General features: G+C 41.0%; 1 protein-coding gene across 1 annotated transcript in view; it reads right to left on the bottom strand.

Annotated features, from left to right (window-relative positions):
* Positions 1-26,134, bottom strand: part of TMTC2 (transmembrane O-mannosyltransferase targeting cadherins 2) — a 291,797-nt gene that overhangs the window by 7,660 nt on the left and 258,003 nt on the right. Inside the window, exons 9-13 of the mRNA XM_061564667.1 lie at positions 21,706-21,784; positions 15,675-15,796; positions 13,728-13,809; positions 9,886-10,000; positions 7,134-7,197 (exon numbers count right to left, since the gene is read on the bottom strand). Coding sequence (XP_061420651.1) covers positions 7,134-7,197; positions 9,886-10,000; positions 13,728-13,809; positions 15,675-15,796; positions 21,706-21,784 — 462 coding nt within the window. The remainder of the gene's footprint in view (positions 1-7,133; positions 7,198-9,885; positions 10,001-13,727; positions 13,810-15,674; positions 15,797-21,705; positions 21,785-26,134) is intronic.

A 26,134-nucleotide genomic window follows, 5' to 3' on the forward strand; every position in this document is an offset into this window, starting at 1 on the left:
GCTTGTGTTGCAATCGAAACGTCGTGATTTAATTTATTTTATTTTATACCTACGTGATTTTACCGAAAGAACCAATGAGTATAGCACCAAAAATTAAACCCACATTACTGGAATCATAATGTATGTATGTATTTTGAACTTTTTCCGCATCGTACATAGCCAACCATGCTAATCGGAGGTACACGGGAAAGACAACAAACTAGACACAAAAAACATTACTAAAGAAACGAGTTTTTAACCTAAGTTTAAAAGTGCATCGCTGCAGTGGCATTCCTAATATCGGAAGAGCATTCTAGATGGCCACAAAAGAGCATCTGAGGGCTCGCGATGCAGTGGCCATCTTTGTTCGATGGCCAGCCAAAAGCCATACAATTTCCAAGCCACTGCACTACGACTCCTCACACGAACACAAAAGGCAAGTGCTAGTGTCAAAAAACCTTTTGAAAATGGTATGTTGTGTGAGGAGGTGTTGTAGCCAGCACTAAGCCTGGTCACCTTTGTCTCCCCATTCGTGATGTTTACACACCACACCGAGTACCCATGTAAGGCTCAGTCAACCTAGAGGAGACGCAGGACTGGTTCAGTGAATCACACGCAAATGGCCACTGGGTTCTTATCACAGTGCACTAACCACTACGTACGCAGCTCCCCACAAACACACATTTCTAATACAATAATAATTTCACCAAGTGACACGCACAGTCTTCGCTCACTCTTGAAGAGAGGGAATAGGACTCAGGCACTTTGATCCACGGGTAAGCAGGAAGGCAGCCACGCGACGAGCCGGCACCAACATTTTCGCAAGCTCTGCGGTCTGCGCTGTATTAAGGCATTCTTGGCCAATTAACGAGTGTTTACATCTAGCAGGAAACCGAAGCACCCGGAGAAAACCTACGCATGTGAGGGGGAAACACTCTATCCCATATAGACGGAACAGGTGGAGTCCACAATTTTGACGTTAATGCATTCTCCTTGGGAACCAGGGTATAAGCTCCCCGAATCCCACGGGGAGTTTCACAGCATTTGCACGATCCACCAGGACGCGCCACCACCGCCCGGCATACAAGCGAGTCCCATTGGGACACGCTTGTATGACCCTGTGCCACGAGAGTGTACTCCACTTGTCTTTCATTTTCACCTACAACACGCGCAGGGGACCTCTTACGACTTACATTAACACACAGTGGGACAGCAGCAGCAGCAACAGTGGCTGCTTGCCACCTTTGTTTACAGTGGAAACGAAAATCGCTGCAATCGTGGAGGACGTAACACCTCGTCATCAGACGATGCGCAAAGAGAAGATGTTACATACTCTTTGGTTCTTTCGGTAAAGTCACGTAGGTATAAAAAATAAAATAAACTTAATCACGACGTTTTGGGCACAACACATGCGTCCGTCATCAGGTGGGACAACCACAGCAAGAAACAATTGCTGGTTAACATAACATTTGGAGATTTTTAAAAAAATCCAGTTGAATGCTAAAGCAACCTCTTAACACATTTGTATTGGACATCCTTGTATCTAGACAGGATACATTATGTATTCATAGTACGTAAGTATAACTTGAAGCCTTTGCTATTTCACTGCTGGACGAAGGTCTTCCCTGGGCCGTGTTGGTCTGGGGGTTGTCTGACCATACTTCATCATGCTGTTCAGTGCGGGTTGGTGAAGAGGGGACTCAGGACAGATTCGGTTATCACTTGCCACTGATGTTAGCCATGGTCGGGAATCGAACTCAGGAAGCTGAGTTTCCTACTGGAGTGTGTCAAGCGCTGTGCCACAGTTCACTCACTAGTTTGTATTGCATTGAAACAATACAATCTACCCAAGGGAAAAAGTACACAGTGTACTGTATATCCTCACAATTTCCTGTTTATGTATAGCTTTTTGCCTGGTCCTATTAGCCTAACAAGTATAGCTAAACAAACTGCATTTGCAGTAAACACACAGTAATACACCGATTACGGATACCAGAAATGTATATTGCTTGACCTTGTGTTGGATTCGGTAAACTGAAATGGCTCCATAGACCCATTCCTTATTCAATGCCCACAGCGCCCCACGTGAGCTTGCACTTACCCATGGGGGGGGGGGGGGGGGGGGGGACTCTTGTAAGTGAAATGGGAAGTGTAAGTCATAACACTGAAAGTGTATATAACCTACGCAGATCCTTACAGTGAATGTGCAGTGTGTGTGTTTTACATTTATTCATTGAAGGCATGCAGTTGGCTAGGTGTAATCGAGCACGTGCAGCATATTATAATCATGTTTCAGGCGTGGTAAAATGATGACAAGTTTTTTTCTTCCTTGTAGTTTTTAACCTCTGCTCACATCTTGCACACAATGCATCACATGGTCACACACAACACTCGTGATACAGGCAATACAATATTCGCGTTGTGCACTTCTATACTGTGTTCCCTTTATTTGATTTCAGTATGGATACATATCTCGTGGAATAAATCTAATCTGGCATACATCCAGAGTCATCGCGTGGGGCTTCGAAATGACTTTAGACTTCACAATTCTGAATTAACTCTCCCACCTACCGCATAGCCTTGAGGAAAGTGTGAGTGCTTGCGTGTACTGTGAAAATCAAGAGCAGAGACAGTGCTAGGAATGATCAGCAAGTACTGACTGAGACTGAGTGTTGGAAAGCAGGCAGTGGGTCTGTGGGTCTGTGGGCACGTGGTGTTTCTATGGGCATTGATGTAAAGGGCAGCAATGGCATAGGTAGCAATTGAGCTACCATCCCAAAATCAACAACTGGGCATCCACAAGACATGCGACTATAAGTATATAAACCTGTCCCGGACCTCCCCTAGGTCAAAACGGCCTAAACTGAGTACTGTACCTGGTAGAATTTGGCTAAACAGCACCACCGCCTCATGGAACATTCTGGCATGAACAGGAGATCGCTATATCAGTTGGCCCGGTGGTCCAGTTCCCTGAGCACAAAAGCAAGTGTCACAGAGACCCTAGATTCAGATCTGGATTTCCACGACACATCGTTAAAGAATAAAGTTTACTGAAAGCAAACTTTGAGACGCAAGTTTCTCTGTGCATTTGTTGGTGGGATAAAGATACAGGTTTGACAAATGAGTCAAATATGGAGATTCGCATACAACTGTACAGTTCATGTACTGAGTTATATCAAATGTTCATTGAAATATGTCTGCACTATTATAGACTAATAGAGATTTTGATTATATTTAGTACACCACTGTAATATTCTAGAAACACTTTTATGCTAAATGTTCGTATGCTCCCGATCAGAATATACCATTCATAAACAGTTAAAACAACAAACTATGATAATTTAATTGTTTTTACCTCACCCTCTTGAGTTAGAATGTTTTAAAAAATAATATAGGATTTTTTTTCTGGTAAAAAAAGTCTGCAACATAATAAAAAATAATATTTATATTAGATCATTTTCCCCCAGGCAAAAACAATTCAAATATCACCGAAGTCTCTTAAAATAACAAGTACTGTTTATTTTCTTGAAAAAAAAATGACATTGAAAACCTAGGCACGTATGGTTTGTAAAGTGGTATATTTTCTATATTAGGAACACAGCCTGGATAAGATAAAAAAAGGTTTGTTGAATCGTTGGCACAAGCTTCCCCAGTGTCATACATTATCCTAATTAATCATACAAAGTCCATACATTTTATTATACTTGCTTTAAAAGGACTGGCTCTCACTCGTGCGTTAAAGCAATTTCAAAATGCAGACTTAAATATTTCAGGCCACCTATTTATATCTTTGGCTAGATACTTATACATTGCTTAACATCAAGCAATTAAAACTGCAGGTTGAACAGATGTACGATTACACTCAGCAGGGGTAAGGAGAAGCGGTGGTGAAGTAGTTAGTGCACTGAGCTTTAACGCAACATCCTCAGGTTATCAGCCGCGGGAAATATCAGTGGTGTGTAATATATGCGAACCTGTGAATTATAGCCAAACAACCCCTACGACATTAGGACAGGGAAGCCTTCATTCTGCAGAGGGTTGTAGATTGTTATCATTAATGAGGATCAACTAACTACACTTGCAATCACAGCCAAAACCAGGATAAGGCATTTAAATTAAAATACGATATTCTTTATTAAAACCATTACAAGATTATACTGTTCCCTATCACTTGCCTGGAAGGATTTCCATAAATACAGAATGGCAACCACTTTTTCACAGTTTTTCTGGTGTAACAATACATAGTTGAGAGCATGAACACTTAACAGAATTTATGGATGTATTTTGGACTTCTTTCCCACCATACGTAGCCAACCGTGCTAACTGGAGCATGTTAGTAAGCCATGGGTACATGATTCAATTAAACTAATTCCATTGCATTGTATTTAACAATGTCAAAACAGCCCATAGTATAATGGGAAAATAACCATCAGGCACTATAAATTAAATATAGAAGTACACAGTCGTGTTAAACAATATTTTAAACAAGCAATGTTGTGTTGGCAGACGTTAAACTCCTGCATAATGTAGGGTTTTTTTTTAAATAACATGAACCTCCAGTAATACGTCTTTCAGTAATGTTAAAACATTTATATATATAAATCCGTTATTCAGGAAAGCCACGAGTGAGTCTCTTGATTCTTTCAAGCGGATCCTGCTTGGGATATGTGGTCAATTCATTACGAAGTGCATTTTTTGGTTTTAGAGGAAACGAATAACCCACATAAATGAGAATAAAAATGTGCAGACTCTACTCCCTTCTCATGGGTAAGAGCCAAGCCCTGACATGTCTTGCTCACGCCACTGGTGGTGAGAGAACCTCCATAGAGAGCCCCACTTGTCGGTATTTGGCCTGCTCTTCCACGCTGCCTGTAAATTCTTCCTTCTGACGTTAGCAAGCCACTGGAGCTATGCACTTTTAAATCTAGATTGAAAACTCGTTTCTTTAGAACTGCTTTAAGTGTTTAGTTTGTTGCCCTTCCACTGCACCTCCGATTTGCGTGGTTGGCTACGCACGGTGTGAAAGAAGTTGAACATACATACATCTCGGAAAAGGTGGGCTTACCCACCCTTTAACTGATAACACGTGACCTGTCATTCAACTGTGGCCTTCCAATCTATACTGCTCGGAGGACGGGCGGACGTGCACCATTTATTCAACTGCCACGCTGGGAGATCTCTGCGTTGGAAATCCGGTGTGCTGACCATTACACCACTAGCAGCATCCTGCCTTCTCACTACCTCCTCATAGGCAACTATAATTCTGTATTGTAACCCTGGATATTTCTCAGAATTTAGTTCGTGTTCGCCACCAACCCCTTTGATTACGTTTTGAAAGTGGCAACCCGAGCTCATATAACACCAGAGTTGTCACAAATTATATTAAACTAAGCTTTGAAAATATGACACCAAGTTTAACAATGGCACACTTGCCACACCACAGTTTTGAAACTGACAATCATTTACATTGCAATCAGTCGTAGAATATTATATAAAATATACAACAGGTGGCAAAACGTCATTGAATTAAATGAAAGCTGTAAGTATATAGAAATGCTGTTATTTTTTTATTTCCAGGGCATGAAGGCCTGGCTGTCACGCTCAATTACGAAAAATAAATACTGCAAGTAGAGAGTGTATGGCATCACAATACCACCACGAAATCCAACATAAATATTGTAATTTGGCAGCGTGATACGGTGCTCGAGAGGTGAAACACATCCCATTTTATACAGTTCACGTGTTCAAAGCAACGTGTCGTTTAATAGAACAGTAGTAGAGATCGCTGGATGCATGAGGGGGTTCATATCTATTACGGAACTTGGCTAGCAAGGCTCAAAACCTAGGTTTGAAATTGAGAAGCCACTCGTGATTAAACCGGGTCCTCAAGTTTAGTGCGGTGGTGGTCTCGGCCTGGTCACCAATAACTGCACATAAACCATCATATTATATATGTTTTAAAATGTAAACATGTCCAGCTGAAATCCAATGACTATAATTTGTAAATATATGACGTACTTTACATGCAGCAAAACATTCTTTAGATAATTTATTACGTGCTGCCAGGGCCGAATGGTCCATAATACATTTACAAATAAGCAGACAATGGTCTGTGTCAGTATGTAAAAAGAACATAACATGTACGTCCGACAGCTTATGGGTCTTCTGGACAAATGCTTTACAGCAGCATTTGTTTACATGTATCTATTATTTAGACAATCGGATAACCCAGTTGTAAACTGTGCCCCTGTGCTGCTCGCTCATTATAACAATTCATATATTCTGTTTATGTTTCTATTTTGCCAAGAAAAAAAAATCACCCATTGGGATTACCTGCTTTAATATTACTAAGCCCCAAGTCTACATGTTGGCATTTGAATGTTATACAAAAAATCTTCAAATTAATGCCAATCATATTCGGGTGATTGTGTATTTAAATTGATAAAATTAATCTACAGTATTTGCAAGCAATGATTGTTGACACAGAAAAGCCAATGGACTACATAATGCTCCTGGCCAGTATTTAGGACATCAGGAACACAGAAAAGCCCTGTTTCATTATCCGTGTTTGACATTATACAACTATTTGGATATCTCCTTTTGCATTTACTTGGCTTGATGTGGAGTTTGCCAAGCCATTAAAAAAATACTCAACAGCGCATATATGTGTAACATAGCCGTAATGTCCTCAAATTAACGTTAAATAGCATTCCTGTGATTTGAAAAGCAGTGTGCCCTGCAGCACATTGCCTTGGATACGAATAAAGTAAAGATTTTTATTTTACCAGGTAAAGCCCACTGAGCTACGTCGCTCTTTTTTCAGAAGCGACCTGGCCTCAAATGATAGCTCAACGAAGTGGCTTATTGCAGGAAAATGGATAGCTGCCAAATACTCTAAAAGCGTGTTTCTAAATGTGGAGGGAAAAAACGGAGGACCCGGAGAAAAACCCACGCGACCACAGGGAGAACATGCAAACTACAAATATACAGTAGGCGTCTGGGTCGGGATCAAACCCACAACCTCCTGTAAAGCAGGAGAGGGAGTTAACATCTCGCCACCGCGGTGCCCAGATAACATTGCACTCCTTCTGAGCCTTGCCTTGCCTCCCACCAAGAAGTAGTAATGGCCTAGCGTGAGTGTAGAGCAAGCTTACATTCGGCCGAAGCTGGGCTGCTTGCCGGTAATACTTCTCTGCGGCGTGGTTCAGTCCTGCTTGCCTGTTTGTAGAGAAAACAAAAACGCAGCATGTGAGTTTTTTTTCTCCTGAAAATGCAATTCAACGGATTTGAATGATTCTCGGTATTATACGTGGAAAATGTATACTGTGTTCACAGGATTACACTGACTTCCATCTCAAAGCCAAAATCGTTTTTTTCCTCCTAAAATGAGCACGGGCCAGTGCTCGCCACAGTCGACATCCCTGCATCAATGGCAGAAATTCCATATTCCTACTGTTGGAACCTGTCTATTTAAATAACACCTGTTTGCCATAATAACATGCATTATTTATTATGTTCCATTATTTTTAATGTGGCAGTGCACGATAATACAAAAAATCTAAACACGAAAACAAATGTAGTTCAGAAATTATTCGCTTTCAGTGTTCTGAAATGTTCTAAGCACAGCACTTGCTATTCAGTTGCATATTATTAATCACACATACACACAGGATTTTCTTGGTGCATTATAATAACCCCCAATGAAGCACAAGAAATGAAAGAGTTTAATAAATACAAGTGAGACAGACAGTCTTCAAATGCACCAACTACAAGCAGCAACATGATTAGTATGTCATTTATCACCATGTGTGACTGCAACATAAATGTATTTCAACAAGCAACCGCTACGTCCCACATGACCCATTGCAGAACACCCCAATTATGCACCAGCACGTTCCCTTGAGCCACGTTACAGAAAGGAGCATCGTTTCCAGGCTGGGGTAACAGGAGCACACGCGTTTATATTCAAGTTAAAAGCATCACTGTCTTACCCCTGTCAGTTCAAGCCCAGAAAGATTGCATTCAAATGAATGGAAGTCACCATTGTGGAAATCCCACACTTTGTTAAGGTGCTTTAATGCATTGCAGCACAGGTTTCTTTAATTGAATAAATGATTTAGAAACATTACTCAACAGACAGACACGACAGGTCAGCTCACTCGGTCTCTTCCAAGGTAACGACAGACAATTGGGAGCCTTTACAGCCTGTCATACAACTCCACCTGCTTAAGTACGTAACCGTGCAGTCATATCACTGGATCACGTGCTGCCTCGCCGATGGAAGTGCATTTACAAATTGAAACAGAATGATACGACGCGAATGTTATTCTGGAGAATATGTTTGTGTGGCTATTTTCTGCACTTAATAAATTATCGACTGGTCAGCTGTACATGCCTCCGAGTCGGTGTGCATGGTGCAAACAGTTGGATTTCAATATACAACCAATCATTTCCATGGAGGATTGCTGAAATATGACATCGATTATAAAGTGGATTTTAATGGAGATAAAACGCAATTCACAAGTGTAGGACAGTCAGCGCTTCATCCCACACAGCCCAAGTAAATAAATTACATATTTACACAGAAATAATTCATATGTAAGTAAATGTCCCTTGCATAATCCATAAATCATTCATCTGCGGTTGTACATGGTTAAATACATTGTAGGGAAATTAGTTTCCTAAACATACGCTGTTGACCAGTTTTCCTACATTTTCTGAATATCCTCGTGGAAACTTTAAGTACCCTTTACAAAGCAATGTTACGTCCCAATGATAAAAAAAGGCATTCTCAAAGTGTACTTGACTGCGAATTTAAAAGTAAAATGACCTGAGACTCAGCTCTTTAGAAATGGATAATCCACTTAATCCGTCACATTGAGACAAGTTGTTACATCGCCAACAGCAAATAGTGCCAAATTTGTGTGATCAGATTTAAAATCTCATACACATTGTGAGCCTTTTGACTTACATAAGGCATGGTAAAAAGAAGAGATGAAGATTTTTTTATTACGTATTCGGAAGGAAAAAAATGTATTCGGTATAACCGACACGCAGTGGCTTATAATTGCAAGGTATGTCACAGGGTATTAATGTCCACTTTTTTTATCAAACAGAAAACTTTAGCAATTCCACATTGAAGTAGGTAGAAATTTTGGTAGATCACTTGCTGCAGAATTGGAAGGCTGCGAGTTGAAATCAGGGTTGAAGCTCATCGTCACTGGAAAATATAAAGTGGCCATCCTATGGACAGACAGCAGCATTATGAGAAGGCAGATTAGTAAGTACACAAAACAAGGATTGTGGTCTTCCAGTCTAATCTAATTCGCCACTGCAGGATTTTATGGTGAAAATGATCAATTAACTCATGCAACAGATCAATACCACACCATGACCACGTGGCTTCGTCTCTGTCAATTGCGCATATTCTATTACAGAAGCGAGCGGCTGAGCTTGCAGAGCCCCCGCCTCACAATCAGAAGGCTGCAAACTCCAATCTGAGCGGTCAAATGCAACCCAACGTTCCTTATGGGTCGATAAATGAATACCATGTTTTGGGATGTCAAGACTGGTTACCCAATGCATATTGTCCCCTGCCATCACAATATATATAACATGCCATAGCAATAGATTTTTCCATCACTGGCTTAGTGCCAACAATCAGCAAAACCTACTTTGTTAGTTAACAATGAAGTTGAACGCTGCCACACGTTAATTTTGGCTTTGAGACAATTTGGACTGGGTTCATATCTTCACATTGCAGAAAAAACCAATCACCTTTACAAACTACTGCCCCACTGTTGGCAATATAGACACTGGTACATAAGTTACCAAAGAGTTGACGTTTCCCAATCCGTGACCCAATTGTGTGGGAGTACACCCCCATCCCACCCTCCACTCTCTCACCTGCACATGTGTGCTGTGCTGAAGACGGTCTCAAAGTCGGTGCTGTCCTGCTGCGATGCCTTCTCGGCCACACCCGCCGCCTCCAGGAACCGGGACTGTTCCACCAGAAATTGAGCTGCGCACAAAAGCCCCGTGGGGCGGTCCGAGAGGTTCAATGTCTGAGCGCACGCGGAAATGCTTCCCTTGGTGGCAACTTGGGCTTTGGGGAGATCTGGTCCATCAGGGTGGTTTTGATGCCCAAACCAAAACCGTAACACCCCAGTCTTAAAATATGGGCCACTTGACAACAACACATATATATATCACATGCATCAAAGCTGACAGGCTATTTACATGAAGTGCATTATTTGTAAGAGAAAGCTGGCTATGCCCAGGGATAAACAAACTGCTATTTTAAGTTATTGCATTTGATTCATGTGTTGGCAAAAAAGCACTGTTTGCTGATACTTGGTTGAAAAGAGCAATCAATTGTTGATATTTCCACTGAATTGGCAGTTTCCTGCTGTATATAACTGGAAACTGCCTCCACAATACATCAATCGAGCTCTCTAATGCATTTTAGTTGAAAGTAATTTTCAAATTTGTGCTGTGCTAGCACAACAAAATGGTCTACACCTGTGAATAATGGCACACGATCTGTAATAGACCCTGTGAACTGAGGCTGAATAGCAAGTATGATAACCACTCGGCTCTCCATGCACTCAAATATTAAATATAGAATAATGTCAGTAAAGTAGAAGATGAGGTTAGATTTAGACAACGTACAATGCTGTTAGAACTCAACACATTTGTCAATAACACTGCCTTACAAGAAGAAAAGGCAATTGGTAACATTTCAGGCAATGGCTTTTCTTCATAGAACAAACAGGGAGTCAAGAGGGATAGCATGTATGTACGTTCAACTTCTTTCACACCGTACGTAGCCAACCGTGCTAACTGGAGGTGTGTAAAGAGTGGATAATGGTTGGAGAATAAACTTAGCACAATGGAGCCTGATGAGAATTACATTTTAAATATGTTTTCTGATGACCAGTTTTGAAATAAGCATATGAAGAGTTACGTAGTAGTAACTATTCAATACTGAACAAACCTTTTAACAATGAAGGAACAATTTGCTTCAAGGAACAGTAACTGATGTATAAAACTAGTGGTGGAACACCAGCACAAGTGATGGAACTGTGCATACTAGAGTACCGAAAGAAGGAATAATGAAGGATTCAGAGCACCTGAGATGGTGACATCTCAGATGAAGGAACGCTTTAACAGATGATGGTTATCACGATGATGATTGGTTTTCACGTTAATTAAATTCACGTGTTGCTTCTTTAAAGAAAAATGATAATTCACTTGTGATTATTCAGTCGAGCACAACACATATATGTATAAACTTAAGATTAGAATGTTAATTTACAAGCAGCTTATTCAGATTTTTTTCACCGCATTTAGTTTACCAATTCAAGCACCAAAATAACACAAAGTAATACAACATATATGGCACAACTGGGGAAGTGTTAATATAGAAAATGCAACCGTTAGGAAATTTGTTTTTACAAAAGACCTTTTTCTCAACTCATTACGAATCGAATGAGGGAAGAAGAGGCTGCCTATGGTGGACAAGTGCGATTGGTGGACCATACCGTACGGAATGCAAAGCACAATGACTGGGAAGTAAGCGCAGTGAGGCTCTCCAAACAGTGGCAAACAACGTGCGTTCATTGGCTTGAGGCGATCAGGCATGGCTCAACATAACATTAATTTGGAGAGTCCAGTGCTACAGGTGGCGTTAACAAGTACTGAATGCCAAAATCACGTATTTTATTATTCTGAGAGCAGGTGCGAGATTCACGGCTGTGCTACATCGCGCTCAACATTACACTGTTGCAGTGAAATTGAAAACAAGAAAAAAATGCAGGGAATCAGTTTCATTCTATCATCCATGATGGAAACTTTTTATCGATAACCTATTTTCCGCAATAATACATATAATGTAATTCATTTATCACGAGGACCACTCTTATCTGTAAAAAAGTATAGAAAGAAAATCTTCACAGTCCTGTCATCTGTTAATGTTTATCTGCAGTCAATGAACAATAATAATGCACAAACTGCCACAGGCTGCAATATGCAATGCACATTCAAAGCAATTGCGACTAATGTAAAAACCATCACATTTTGCAACGCCCAAACATCGACCCAGCACCAATGTTGAATGAAAAGTGCAGTGTGTGCAATTGCATCATTGAATACACGAGACAATGTGTGCACTATTTGGCGAGTAATTTTTCACAATTCAAACATATGTTAACTACCTCGCCTGGTATACATTAGGTCGTGGGTTCGATCCCGACTCTAATGCCTGTATATATTTGGAGCTTGCATGTTCTCCCCGTGGTCGTGTGGATTTTTCTCTGGGTCCTCCGATTTTTCCCTCCACATTTAGAAACATGCTTTTAAAGTATTTGGCTGCTATAAATTTCCCCGTTATAAGCCACTTCGTTGAACTATCATTTGTAGCCAGGTCGCTTCTGTAAAAGAGCTCAGTGGGCCTTACCTGGTAAAATAAACATAGTAAATAGTAAGAAGTCCATGTCCTTATATCTGGGAGCAGTCATAAACTCCATGTAAACTGGCTCGGTTAAATACCCATGAGGAAATCCAGCCACATATTTAGCATTACAGCAAGATTCAGAGCAACACTGGTGGTAGGGAATGGTACCATGGTATAACCACTATGCCGCTAGTGCAATTTGATTTCCTGGCACGGAAATTGAAAATAAGAGGAGGATTTACGCTAACTAGATACCTATTTCAAGACATCAAGTTTGCATTAACCACACATACTTGTGGAAAAGCATGTTCCCACATCAAAAACTGTCGAAACAAGGCCATAAAGAAGCCTGTCTCTGGTGTAGGTCAATCGGTTTCAAAGACAATGCATATATTATCAGAGCATGTTTGTTTGCATGTTTTTTCCACCAGTATGTGTGGTTCAAGCAGACTTGATGCCTCGAAGAAAATATTTTTTTGGTGTTTGAACATCTTAACACCTGGTTTATTGCCAGAAATTGTAAAGCCTATTCTATTTTTCATAATTTTTATTCTTACAAAAAGATCCCATAGAAATGTACACGTTGCTTTTCAAATCCTCTGTCCACCTGGCAGCATAAAAATAGGTAATACCGCAGTTAGTCAAATGGCCGGTCATGTGTGGGGTGGTTAGGTGTGGGTACTCCCACTTCTTCCTCTTGGCTCGCGTGCAAGAGAAGGCCGAATACCCTCGCGAGCAAAGTTCTACAGGGCTCCTTCTCTGGATGGTCTTCTGCCAGCAGTGACACGCCCAAGTGATTACAGGGGTGCATCTTTACCTTTTATAGGTCGGAAAACTCAATACTGTGGCCCTCCATAACTTAATGGCCTCGTGCTGAAGAAACTTGCATTCGTTGAATACAACAGCCAAACACATAGTCAAGGTCAAAGTGCCTCGTTGCCCAAATAGGCGGCAGTCTTGTCCTTTGGTGGCCCCTGAGTTAGTGGTAGAAATTCCACATTCTTATGGCAGGGACCCGTTCCACCCTTAGCCACCTTTCACCTTCCACAAAGTGGTACTGTATAAATGTTAACAATCACAGTGGGATGATGAGCCAAGTCGACCTCCAAACAGGACTTAAACTCATAACTCCCCAGGTAATAGGGCACGAAATAAGCGCTCTGCCACAATGCGCACAATATTGCAATTCACTGTTATGAAATGTACCCAATCGAATTGGATGATTGTAACTCGTGGACGCCGCACCTCACAACCTTCTCCGGTCAATCTGGCCACTGGCGTTTTGCAAACTCACCGTAGTGCATGTAGGTGTTTGCCTTGGCTGGGTCGAGGTCTATGGCTTTCAGGAAGAGCCTCTCCGCCTCCACTTTTCGATTCTAAAAGCAGATTAACGTACAGGCAAAACGAAGTGACACATCACCTGACCAGTGATGCATTTCAGTCGTTTCTGGTTTTTAGTATTTAACGCCAGAACAAGCTATTTCGTTTCTGTTCACGTGCCTGGATGGCGGGATAACGTTGAGTCACTCGGATGTGCTTCCTGAATTCAGTTGTACTCTGCTGGCTATAAAAGGTATGGGTATTTACTTAACAGCATTCTCAGCTATTGCTCTCGCAGTCCATCCTCGGGATCCTCATTAACAGGTGGAGAAGCGTGTAGATGGTGCTCGCTAGAGCACACAGTAGGAGGGATAATGAAGTGAAGTCACTCCTTGTAAGTGCATATAAAAAAGGATGACTACATTATTGGCATTGTCTCTTCATATACACTGCATGAACAATTGATTGAAAAGTGTCGTATGGTAGGGAAATTGTGGGTTGTCGAATCTCTTCCAAATCATCTGGGCCAGCGTGGAAGAGTAGGCCAAATGCCCTATCTAGAGGGGCTCTCTAGAGATGCCTCTAGTGGAGGATATCAGCTCAAGCTACCTCAATGAAGAATACTTGTAGCCTGATGGTCTGTGGTAATATTACTCAAATATTAATAAGAACAATTCGCAATGGAATGCCACTTTGATAAAAAAAAATACTAATTAAATGTCCAGGTCGTCAGCACACATTCATCAATAATTAAATCGATATTATTGAAAACAGGCATAACATTGTTCATTTAAGAAAATAAGTGTTCAAACGATTATTGCAGTGAAACTTAGCTCAATACATGTCATGAGTTTTTTTACGTTCTGACCAAGTCTCCTAGATATGTGAACATAATTAAAATCGTCTGAATGCACACTGGCATGATATGCATGCATGGATAATAATAGAACCTGTGCATCATGGTTGAAATATAATGGTTGTTATTTTACTCTTTAATTACGGGGCTCTTTGAAATCCTTAAAGGTAAAAAAATGCATAAAAGATAACATTCAGCAAGTACAATGTGACACCAAACGTTGGGTGATAAAAGGTAATATTTGAATTTTATTATTTTGTTTGTACAATGAGATGCATGAAAAGTTTAAATTGTGTATTTCATCATCATGAAAAAATAAGTGGCTTTACATTGAAAGTGCACAGTAAATGCTAGTTTTATGTTGAAGCAAGGTGCCATGGTGGCGAGATGTTAACTACCTCGCCTGATATACAGGTCATGGGTTCGATGCTGACCCTGACGCCTGTATATTTGGAGTTTGCATGTTCTCCCCGTGGTCGTACGGATTTTCTCCTCGTTTTCTGGTTTTTCAATCCACATTTATAAACACGCGTTTAAAGTATTCGGCTGTTTTACATATATACATGCTAAGCCACCTCATTGAGCTATCATTTGTGGCCAAATGGCTTTTGAAAAAAAGCGATATAGCTCATTGGGCCTTACCTGGTAAAATGAAATGTTTAATAGTTATTTTTTTAATAGGTGAAAGCCTACCGAGCTACAACACCTTAACAAATACAAATAGAATATGCAACTGAGATATAATAACAGCCTATTGTACCAAACCTTATTCTTGATAACGTGGGTTTAACAGACCAATTAATAGTGGCATGACAGTAGTTGTGCCTAAAAAAGATAACAATGTCTCCAGGCAATGGATAGAGAAATAACTGTGTGCAAAACTACACCCAAATAAACTAATGTAAGTTTTAAATGGTTCGGACTTACTGTATTTTCAGAGACATCTATGGTAGTCTAATTTCTATGTTGTGGTTCGCAACTTGGTTTCTATCTGGAATTCTTAAAGAGTCTAAGAGAGTGGCCGTGGGTTTTCTTGGAGGAGTGCTGCTTGCACACTGGCAGTACCGTAGCCGAGAGCAGCTTGGCATAGGTGAGGTGAGCAGGCACGTGATCCGGCTTGGACAGCAGAGACTCCTGGTACCAGCGCTCCGCTTCTGCCAGCCGCCCTAGGCGAGTGTGAGCTTCACCTGCAAACACCAAACAGAGATCCACCCCATCCCCAACCCCCCACCATTTAGCCATATAGACCACAGCGGCAAGTAATGTGAGCAAGCATCTATTTGGGCTAGCATGGCATGTTTAGGAATACATACCACCACCTTTTTGTCGTGGGATACATAAGCAGAACGCAGAAAGCTAGATTGACTGTTTCGTCTCATCCGTAATGATTTCAAAGACCGCACAAGAGCTCACTCCATGACACTGCTCCACTTTGGAATTCTCTCCGACCATCTCTGTTTCCCCAAGCTCGTATAACTTTTCTTTATTCAAGAAATATATGAGCGCTTATCTAATATATATTGGCAGTGCTGTTTGGTCACTTGATGTTTTGGCTGTTTGGGCCTGTGCTCAGCAACTGTGTTTAAAAAAAACAAAAACTTAATTCTGCATCTTCTGTTATTAACTTAACATTAATAACAGAAATTTGTTTAGTCCAGTGGCCCACATCCAGCACCATTTACTTAAATAATGCTAGATAATTTTGGTCTGCAAACATAATAGGCCAACGGACTAAGGTACTAATTTGAGGTTGACTTGACCGACAGGAGGCCCAGAAAAGGTTCAAATGCCACGTGTTTCTGATGTGCACAGCCAGGAATTGAACCCAGTGTGTGCAGCACTATGCTATGGCTCAAAAGTCACATTTATATGCAAACTCACAAAGAAAAAAAGACTAAACACTTCCTGGCAGCATTTCAACTTTTCTCAATGAAATTTATCCTGGCCAGATAACATCTGATGTCTATATTACACGGATTTTTGACACTTCCAAATTAAGTCAAGTTGTCAAAAAATGTAATCGACCATGACACGAACGCACATTTACTTTCATTTGTTTAATATTGTTAAATCGTTTTTTTTTTGGTGCGTGTGGAATTTGCTTTGCAGAAGACAGCGTTGCTTTGGAAACTTCCTACAACAATTACTGGGGGTATAGAAATCCAACTATAGGCAAAAGCTGGCTCAGCAGCAAGAGCAATGTCCACCAGGCTATAAAATTGAGCAGCAAAATAAGGACTGTTTGTGACATGGCACGTAAGTGGGTGGTTTGGCCAACCACTTGCTTAAACATTTTTGTCAAATTATAGCTGGTACTGACACAACACAAAACACTCGTTTCATATAGAGAAGGACAAAATTACACATTAAATACCAAATGGCAATTGAGCATATTGGGTAGTAATATTTAGTTAACTAATGGACATGTCACAACCTTTAATTCACAAAATATATATGCGATGCGCATGTTTTTTTGATACATATGTATACGGCCATATGTGTGCATATCGTTGGCACGTAAAGACATGTAAATGCACGGGTATGCTAACAGGTACAAGCACGCATGCATCTGCAATTGTAAAGGTAGACGTAAAACCATGTGGAAAAATTGCCGTTTGCCGACATGTCTGATTTGCATTTTCACACGTGTGCATGTGCGCCTTGCCATACACATTACCCAGCACGGACTTAAATGCCACAGAAATGTGTTCCTAAAAGCGCTGCATTCTCAGCTTTTAAGTAACAATATTACACGGTCTGTTGGCTTAAATGTAACCACTTTACCGAAAGGGGAGAGTGACTGCGAACGAGGAAAGGCAAAGCCTATAAAGGCGGTGTTTTTTTCAATTTACCGTATCTGGTAATACAAACAATATGTGCTTATTCAGAGCTGGGGGAAAAAGGTCGCAAGTGGGCAATGAGCCGCTGAGTTTAGACACACATGTAAAACACAACAGAGCAAATAGCGGGATCATGTAATGCAGATATTGAATATTGGTGTGTTGGGGCGGTGGGGTGATACATTATCTAATTGGAAACAAAAGTAAACCATTACACCTGTGCCAGACGTGTGGGCAGCATACACTACATTGAGCCACACACACGCATGCAAGGGGCACATGCACTCGAAAGTTTGCAGAGGGTTTTTTTTTTGTTGCAACCCCAGGACATTTGACAGTCGATCTCCGTGGATCCGAGTTGCTCAGCGTGGTTTGTTCTTGGATTGGGGAACCACCAACGTAAGCAACAACAAGTGACCTGCTGAGGGAGGTGATGCTTCTTGCACAGCAGCGAACACACTGAAGAGCCCTATTATACATCTCAGCTCTTTGTTTCTCCTGCAGGGATTTCACTACTTCCACTTACATACATATATATTTATATTCTTGATCGGCTCTTGAACTAGGCAAGACCCATGGCTATAATTTCCACACCGAGGTAAACAGTGTGTGGTTGAGGGTGCCGATACCATTTCTGCAAAAAATTAGGCAACATGCTGAAAATCCTGAAAAGAGGGGGTACTTTCTAGATTTGAAGCTTTCGTGACTGCAAGGATTCATATTCTTAGGTTTTTTCGGTAAAGTCACGTAGGTAAAACATCAAAATTAATGAAAATAAAATGAAAATAAAAAATTATTTTATTTTCATTAATTTTGATGTTTTACCTACGTGACTTTACCGAAAAAACCTAAGAATAGGGGGTACTTTCCAAAACGTTGCCTATTAAGCACGTTCCTGTTTTGGGCAGCAATGTTATTTACGGAATGTGTTGAATGTTTGTTATTTGTCTTTGTGCGCCACTGTCAATGCAGCAAAACAAACTAATGAGACATGGTTAGGGTTCTTGATAATCAGAAGATGCACTCATTACTAATTGGTGGAGCATTATAGGATTATTGTATTGAGCTGGTATGCACAGCTGCCAGATTGCAATGCAGACACTATCAGCTACTGTGCATAGCTACTTATTCTGGGAATTTAGAACAATTTTTTTTACCTCCAACAGAAAAAATATCTGCCCATAGGATATATTACTGAATGCCATTTTGTTTTCATTTGTTACCAAAAATGAGGTCTGATATTTAAAGGTTTTTCTGATTTTTCTTATCGTGAATTTTGTATTATTTACACGTGGAAAGGCCTTATAATTGCTGAATTTTGATTGAACACCATAAAAAATGCAGCAATGTTAGTTCATAAGACTTGATTTTCAACAGACCTCAATGATCCACCATGGATCTTTAAAATCTACCATACCACGTGTGGCTAATGGAATTATTGCAAATACATAAGCTGTCCAGCCACACGCCCGTTACCTCTATTGGCCACAGCTGTGGTGGTGAATTTGAAAACTCCGTAACGGATCACTGCGCGTGGCACAAATGAATCTGACAGTGCCTTTATGCATGCACGCACACACGGATCTACGTAAATGTAGACCAATATACATTTGTAAAACATTTGTATTCGGCCGGGAGGCATATGCATTAGAGCACTTAACACAATCTGAAGGTTGAGTTCATAACCCTGATCGGGATTGACTTGACCCACTATCCCTCTGGGGTTGATAAAACTAGCACCACTTTGTGGGAGGTCAACAAGTGTTCACCAATGACGGTGAGTATCACCCAGTGTTCATTTGAGGAAAGATATACTTTGACTTTTTATTTTTACGTTAAAGATATGTGCTGACATTTTCATGATATTCATGTATAGCTTTCATGTGATAAAAAATCACTTGCTTTTAAGCACAAGACATTGGAAAATTTAAGAATAAAAACAATTCTGTGCGGTCTTTTTCTACTTTAGATTTCATATTTTAACAATTAAATACAATTTTGATATTGATAAAGACACTCTCATCTTGTTTATGCAAACCCTACAAGAAATGACCAAGTCCATTAAATAACATCCATCCAGGGGTTAATTTCACAGCCACGAGGAGGCATACTATTCAACTGTGAAGATTAGTCCTTTGCTGTGTAGGCCTAGTTGCCTTGCAATCCCTCAAAACTGGCATAAAAATATCACATGAATAAAGATATTTATTGTGCATCAGCAACCGCTTTTAAAACCATTAACTTGATAAATCTGAGAAGCTAGTTTATCCCAAGAAGGCAACTATAATGTCAGCAATACTATTTTACTTATTTAACATTGGAATAAGCATTCAGCTCATATACTGCTTAGTGCAACAAACAAACACTTCAAGTTTTCCTTCAACCAAAAGTTGTCGATATCAAGGTGGGCTTGAACCGAGTTGGTCCTTTGATGGTTGATAACCAGGGCTTGCCAGATGTTGTAGGCAAAGTGCTGTAATGTGTCCATGAGATGGCAGTGCTGAATGTCATCCCCTCATATGTATGAGTTTACCCTAGGTATTATGGTTTTCTCAACAATGTACAACACTCATGAATAGTATTGGCGATATATAGGAATGCACCTTTATGAAATATTCCTGAATGTGCTATGAAGGTCTATTGCCTGAAACTTTGCCTGTTTTATATATATGGTGAGGCCACAGTGTTATTGACAAATGTATTATTGACAAATGTGTCGAGTTGTTGGGTTACTTGCGCTTACGCGCCACTGCCAATGCAGCACCAAACACGTTGTTTGATTTCTGAAAATGCAATAGTGAGGCTGTCTTTGGCAAATGTAAGTTTTTCTACTATTTTTTCATATTTTACCAGGTAAGGCCCACTGAGCTATATAGCTCTTTTTCAGAAGCGACCTGGCCACAAATGATAGTTCAACCAAGTGGCTTATCATGTGGACATTTATAGCAGCCAAATACTCGAAACGCGTGTTTTTAAATGTGGAGGGAAAACCGGAGAACATGCAAATTACAAACATACAGCAGCAGGCATCAGGGTCGGGATCGAGCCCACGACCTCCTGTATACCAGGAGAGGTAGTTAACATCTCGCCACCGTGGCGCCCTCAGTGAGTCTCTAATGTTTGCAATATACATGAGCTTCATTCATGCCATCCAAAAGATGGAACCCCCTTAAAGTGCACATTAGGAACATAATGGGATGGTGCTACGGATGTTGCTTTGTGGGTGAGAGCTATGTCGGGTTTCTAGAGAATGCCTGCATGTATTCATTGGTGGGTTCCCCATAACATGCAAATCACACCCATTGCTGCTTTGGCTTCTGATGGCTAACAAGGTGTGGTTCAAACGTGATATGGCTGCAAATGCCAAGGCTGGTCCTGCCTTTTATAACTCTTACAAAGCGTTTACACTGCTGAGGCTCATGGGATGCATTTGGTGATGGAGAGGAATTACTGATATGCACGATATCATTTAAAAATCTATTATAAACCACTTATTAGTGTCGGAGTTCACCATTGATGATGCTGACATGCTTCTCCGCTAAGTGAGTTCTGAAAGGGTGCTTGCTTCATTGCTTTTGACTGATGGTGCAATTGGAATTTGAGAAAAATATTAAATGACATCTAAGATTAAAAATGTTAAATTTGGAGCATGTGCACACATGCTCTTATTCACAGTTGATAGGCATATAAAATAAGTATATCTTCTTGGTTCTTTCGGTAAAGTCACGTAGAAGCGATATAATAAAATAATAAAAATAAAACATAATAAAATATAATTCTCACTAAGTTCCGGCCACAATGCAAGCAGCCATCCTCAGGTGAAGAACAGGACTGTCGGAAAGACAGCTGTCTTATTTTTATTATTTTATTATTTCCCTTCTACGGGACTTTATCGAAAGAACCAAGAAGATGAATCCCTGCAGTCACGAAAGCTTTAAATCGAAAAATTATTATAATTGATATATTCTAATTCAGATGATTCAGTTCAAAGCCTAATGACTAGGAGCTGAACTTCAATCGCTTTTTCGAGGCAGGACACGGAGCTTTGTTGCAACAAACATGATAAATAGTGCAACCATTAAGCACACCACTTTCACAGAAATAGAAGGTGTGCTTATAGAGACGCGTTATTGGCAGAATCTGTCAACACTTCGGTGAAATATCAACAGTGAGAGAGTTGTCCTTGAGATCAAAGCACCAAACAAGCAGCACCCAGACGTGTATCCGTGCATTGCAATGCCATTGTGCGCACCCACCCATCATGTTGTACACGCTCTGCGGTCCAAATTGTCGAGGCATCTTTTTCAGCGCTTCGTTGAAAACCTCAATTGCTTCCTACACACGCACGTGCACACATGCACACATGTAAAAAAAAGCATTAAAAAACACACAGATGTACATTTTTGTACACACAATTACACATTATTCATCATCGTTAGCCATGATCAATCCACTGCTGGATGAAGGCCTCACCAAGCCGCCACCATCTCCTGCAATCAAATGGTGTTAAAATGTGTCCAGCACCTGCACACGAGCAGTATTTATTGCTTCATCTCTCAACTAAGAACTATATAACTAAACTATTATTCTATTTTACCAGGTAAAGCCCACTGAGCATACGTAGCTCTTTTTCAGAAGTGACCTGGTCACAAATAATATCTCAATGAAGTGGCTTATCACGTGAAAATGTATCGCGGCCAAATACTCTAAACGCACGTTGATTCTAAATATGGAGGGGAAAACTGGAGGGCCCGGAGAAAAATGCACGTGACCACGGGAAGAGAGACCTACAAAAACTCCAAATATACAACAGGCGTAGGGGTCGGCATCGCACGCACGAACTCCTGCATACCAAGCGATGTCGTTAACATCTCGCCACCATGACGCCCCATCTCCTCGGTGGACGTGCTCTCGGGCCTAGTCTCACCAGTGTCAGACCAGAGCACTGTCAGAAGGCCAGCAGGCGTTCTCATGTTCACCACAGTGTATATACTGTGCGAGCGATTTCATGTGAAATGGCAGTCTAGCACCACGTGAGACCTGAAGCACACAACCGCAATCCCCACGTTTGGACGGGATACACCTCAACACACATTTGCGTCAGCCCATGAGCTCGCTCAAAACAGATATAAAATAACCGAGGTATGGTTAACCTTCATAACAATTAGTAATAAAAAACAACAACAATAACCCATACTCTTTGGGTCTTTCGGTAAAGCCACGTAGATAGAAAAATAATAAAATAAATAAAATAATAACTATATCACGACGTTTCGATCGCAATACAAGCAATCGTCATCAGGTGAAAAATATAGCGGGAGAGCTGCTGAGGCAGGAAGAATATATGGCGGAAGCGCTGCTAAGGCAGGGAGTTATAAAGGTTTGAGATGGGTGTAGCCCAAGGGTCAGTAGGCGGGGCTAGAGATGATATTTGCATGTAAATGTAAGATCGGAGAAATCTTGACAAACGAAGCTGTGGGGGTGGCCATTGTATTGTAAGAGATTAGCATGTCAATGTAAGAAATTTGCGTGTAAATAAAAGATTGGAGAGAGCTCGGAAAGAGCCACCGCCACATCGAGGAAAGCGAACAACAGTGGCTGTATTAGTGGATATAACTCAGAGAGTCGAAAATGACTGCTAACATAGGCAGATAGGAAGGGAACATCACAGCCAGTTTTGACCTAAACTGGTTAATAACGTCCTTCCAATGATTGCTCAGTTTGTACCCATCTTCTCGGTTGAAATTGTGTCTGTGCTTCGTGAGCACGTGATGGAGAGAGAAAAAGGAGACTAACTGGATAAGAAGCTGCAGATATTTTGTTCTGTGAATGTAGCATATTGAAGAAACATCAACGCTGCATCTAGGGAATCCCTGATTGATGAGAGCTTCACTCTGTAATGGACAACAATTGCTATATAACATGGACAAACAAATGAATGGTTGAGTATCAGCAAACCAAGATTAATGTTAAACATCTTACACATAAGAGTTCAGTTTACTCAATGGGTTGCACTATAACAAAAAAAAACCTCAAAGTGTGTCAATAACACTGCATCGGGTTTTAATTTTAAGATATTTTCAGCAAATATATGATGCGTGGGAGGAAACCAGAGCAAACCAGAGCAAACCAGAGTAAACCCAAACACGCAAGGGTGCAACACCCTATCTCCGTACAGATGGAAACCGATGAAGATTAGTCCCGTTGCCTCGACGCCCACGAGAAGGGGATTTCACAAATTCGCGTGGTGATCCACCAACCCTGCTTCCAGTGCCTGGTTACAGGTACATCGCCACCACCACCCGGTGTACAAAGAACAAGTAGATGCGACTCACCAGGACCAAAACTGGAACTTAAAAGTGGTTAGAAATATTAACAATGCTGACCGGTTACTCACCCTAACACTCAATGGTAAACACATTTTGTTGATGCTGCTGCGTTGGGAGCGGTGCACAAGCACAAATTATAAATATAAGAATGCAACATATTTACCAGTAACACTGCCTAAAAACAGGGAGTATATAATAGGCTACGTTTGAGGCAAAGGTCCTTTTTCTTTACAGCATGTCGGGAGGTCGCAGAGTGCTTGCACTCAACAGGCTGCTTTATGCAAATTATTTTTAAATATCAGTGTGACTATGTGCGTTCACGTGAAATGAGGTATCAGTCATGCTGGGACCTATCACCTACTACTTTTGGCACCAGTATCAATATTACCGAGCGATAATTTACAGAACAGTATCGCTGAATGTTGTTTCTGCTAGGCACTGCACAGAACAAAAGATATTCTTTTTAAATGTCGTGCTCATTGGCTTTAGAATTAAATGTGTTCAAGCATGTAGGGATGATTTCAAGCTTCAATGAATGCACTGCAAAGGAACAAATGAGCAAGCGATAACTCACACTTCCACTGGGAATTGCTGCTCCAAAGCGTGTCATGTCAGTCTTTTTTTAACATTGTTTTATTACTTATTCATTACTATGCTTGTTTACCTACGAAATCCTCACTGAGTCTGAAGACACTTTTTCAGGAGGGTCTTGCCAACTTGTAGCGGGAGGGGGGGGGTGATATGTGTAATCCCATTTGAGTAATTTTCAGGCACATTTTTATAATTTTAATATTTTGGCCAATCCCAGTTGCAGTGTATGGGTTTTATTTTTGTATTTTTTAGCTAGGGGAAGAAATCGAAGAACCTAGTAGAAACCCATGCACAACAGGGGGAGAACGTACAATTCCAAACAGAAAGGCACCCGAGTCACGGATCAAACCCAGACGCTTCTGGCTGTGAGGCACACATGTTACCACTGTGCCACCCTGCCGCCCATGTGAATGATGGAGATAAAAGTGCAGGAGATGAAATTGTTTTCATCTTGACATGCAACAACAGCAGCTGGAAAATTAAGTGTTTTATTTGATGCTGCCATGGGAAGTGGATTACATCAATCAACAGAAGATCTCTTTAAGTAGGTCAGATTGACGATACGATACAATACAACTACATTTACAAAGCAGCCATCAATCAATACCCTTCATGTAAGCACAAATGGGCCCATTTCGATGACCTCTCTTGCAACAAACAAAAATCAAACGAGCATCGGGTGAGTTGATTTGAAGCTTTCGTGACTGCAGGAATCCATACTCTTTGGTTCTTTCGGTAAAGTCACGTAGGCAGAAAAATAATAGATCACGATCCCCTGCAGCCGATCTCTTCAGTGCTGCCACGGTGGTCCACTTTACTCCAGTGACCCGGGCGCTGCCGCGGGGTCCACTTTCTTCCCCGCCCCCTCTCTCCCCCCACCTCCTCTCTCCCCCCCGACTGCCGAGGCCTATATAACCTCGTGCCACGGCAGATCTCTCGCCTACTTCAGCAGTTTTTTCTTGCTGTGGTGGTCCCACCTGATGACGATTGCTTGTATTGCGATCGAAACGTCGTGATCTATTATTTTTCTACCTACGTGACTTTACCGAAAGAACCAAAGAGTATGAGCATCGGGTGTTTCTTATATATCTTGGCAGCCTGGATCCAGTAATGGTAATTACAAATTCATATGGAGGGGGCTAGTTTATAGGACATATACTGGAAACTTTCCATGATATTCATTTAACAACCCTGACTGAAATTGCAACTCATGCATTTTAATTGTGAGGGAAGCACCGTATCTTGGCTATATATATTACATATCTTGAAACGAACAGCACGTCGCTCGTATACTTCTCGCAGTCTGAGGATGAATGCATACATCGACGTAGGTCTTTTCTCATACCCATCAATTGAAGAATACGCAGTTATCCCCCCCCACCCCACTTTGTTGCCACACATGCCTATGAACATTTTCACTTTAGTGACACAACATTCCGAAGGTGCAACGTGTGTATTTCAGCAATGAGACGAAATTAAACACTTCCACTTTGGCCCCACAATGAACGATCAAATTCGATATTTTCAGCTGCACTATAATAGCGTAGGAAAAATGCATTCGTATCAACAAGGTCACAAATGTAAAGTTTACCGTGCATAGCCTCCAAGACGCAGATTAAATCAAGCATGTTGTTGTTTATTTCCATTGACTACATCCATGAGCACCTATGACATTACTGTCTGCTGCTTTAATTAAGAAGGGACTAACGCTGGAGGCAGGAGAACTTACGCCATCACCTTTCTTTACTTAACGGGTCATGCACTC

This window comes from Lethenteron reissneri, chromosome 33, assembly GCF_015708825.2.
Source record: "Lethenteron reissneri isolate LAM-NWPU_2019-01 chromosome 33, ASM1570882v1, whole genome shotgun sequence".
In the NCBI taxonomy this organism is placed as follows: Eukaryota; Metazoa; Chordata; class Hyperoartia; order Petromyzontiformes; family Petromyzontidae; genus Lethenteron; species Lethenteron reissneri.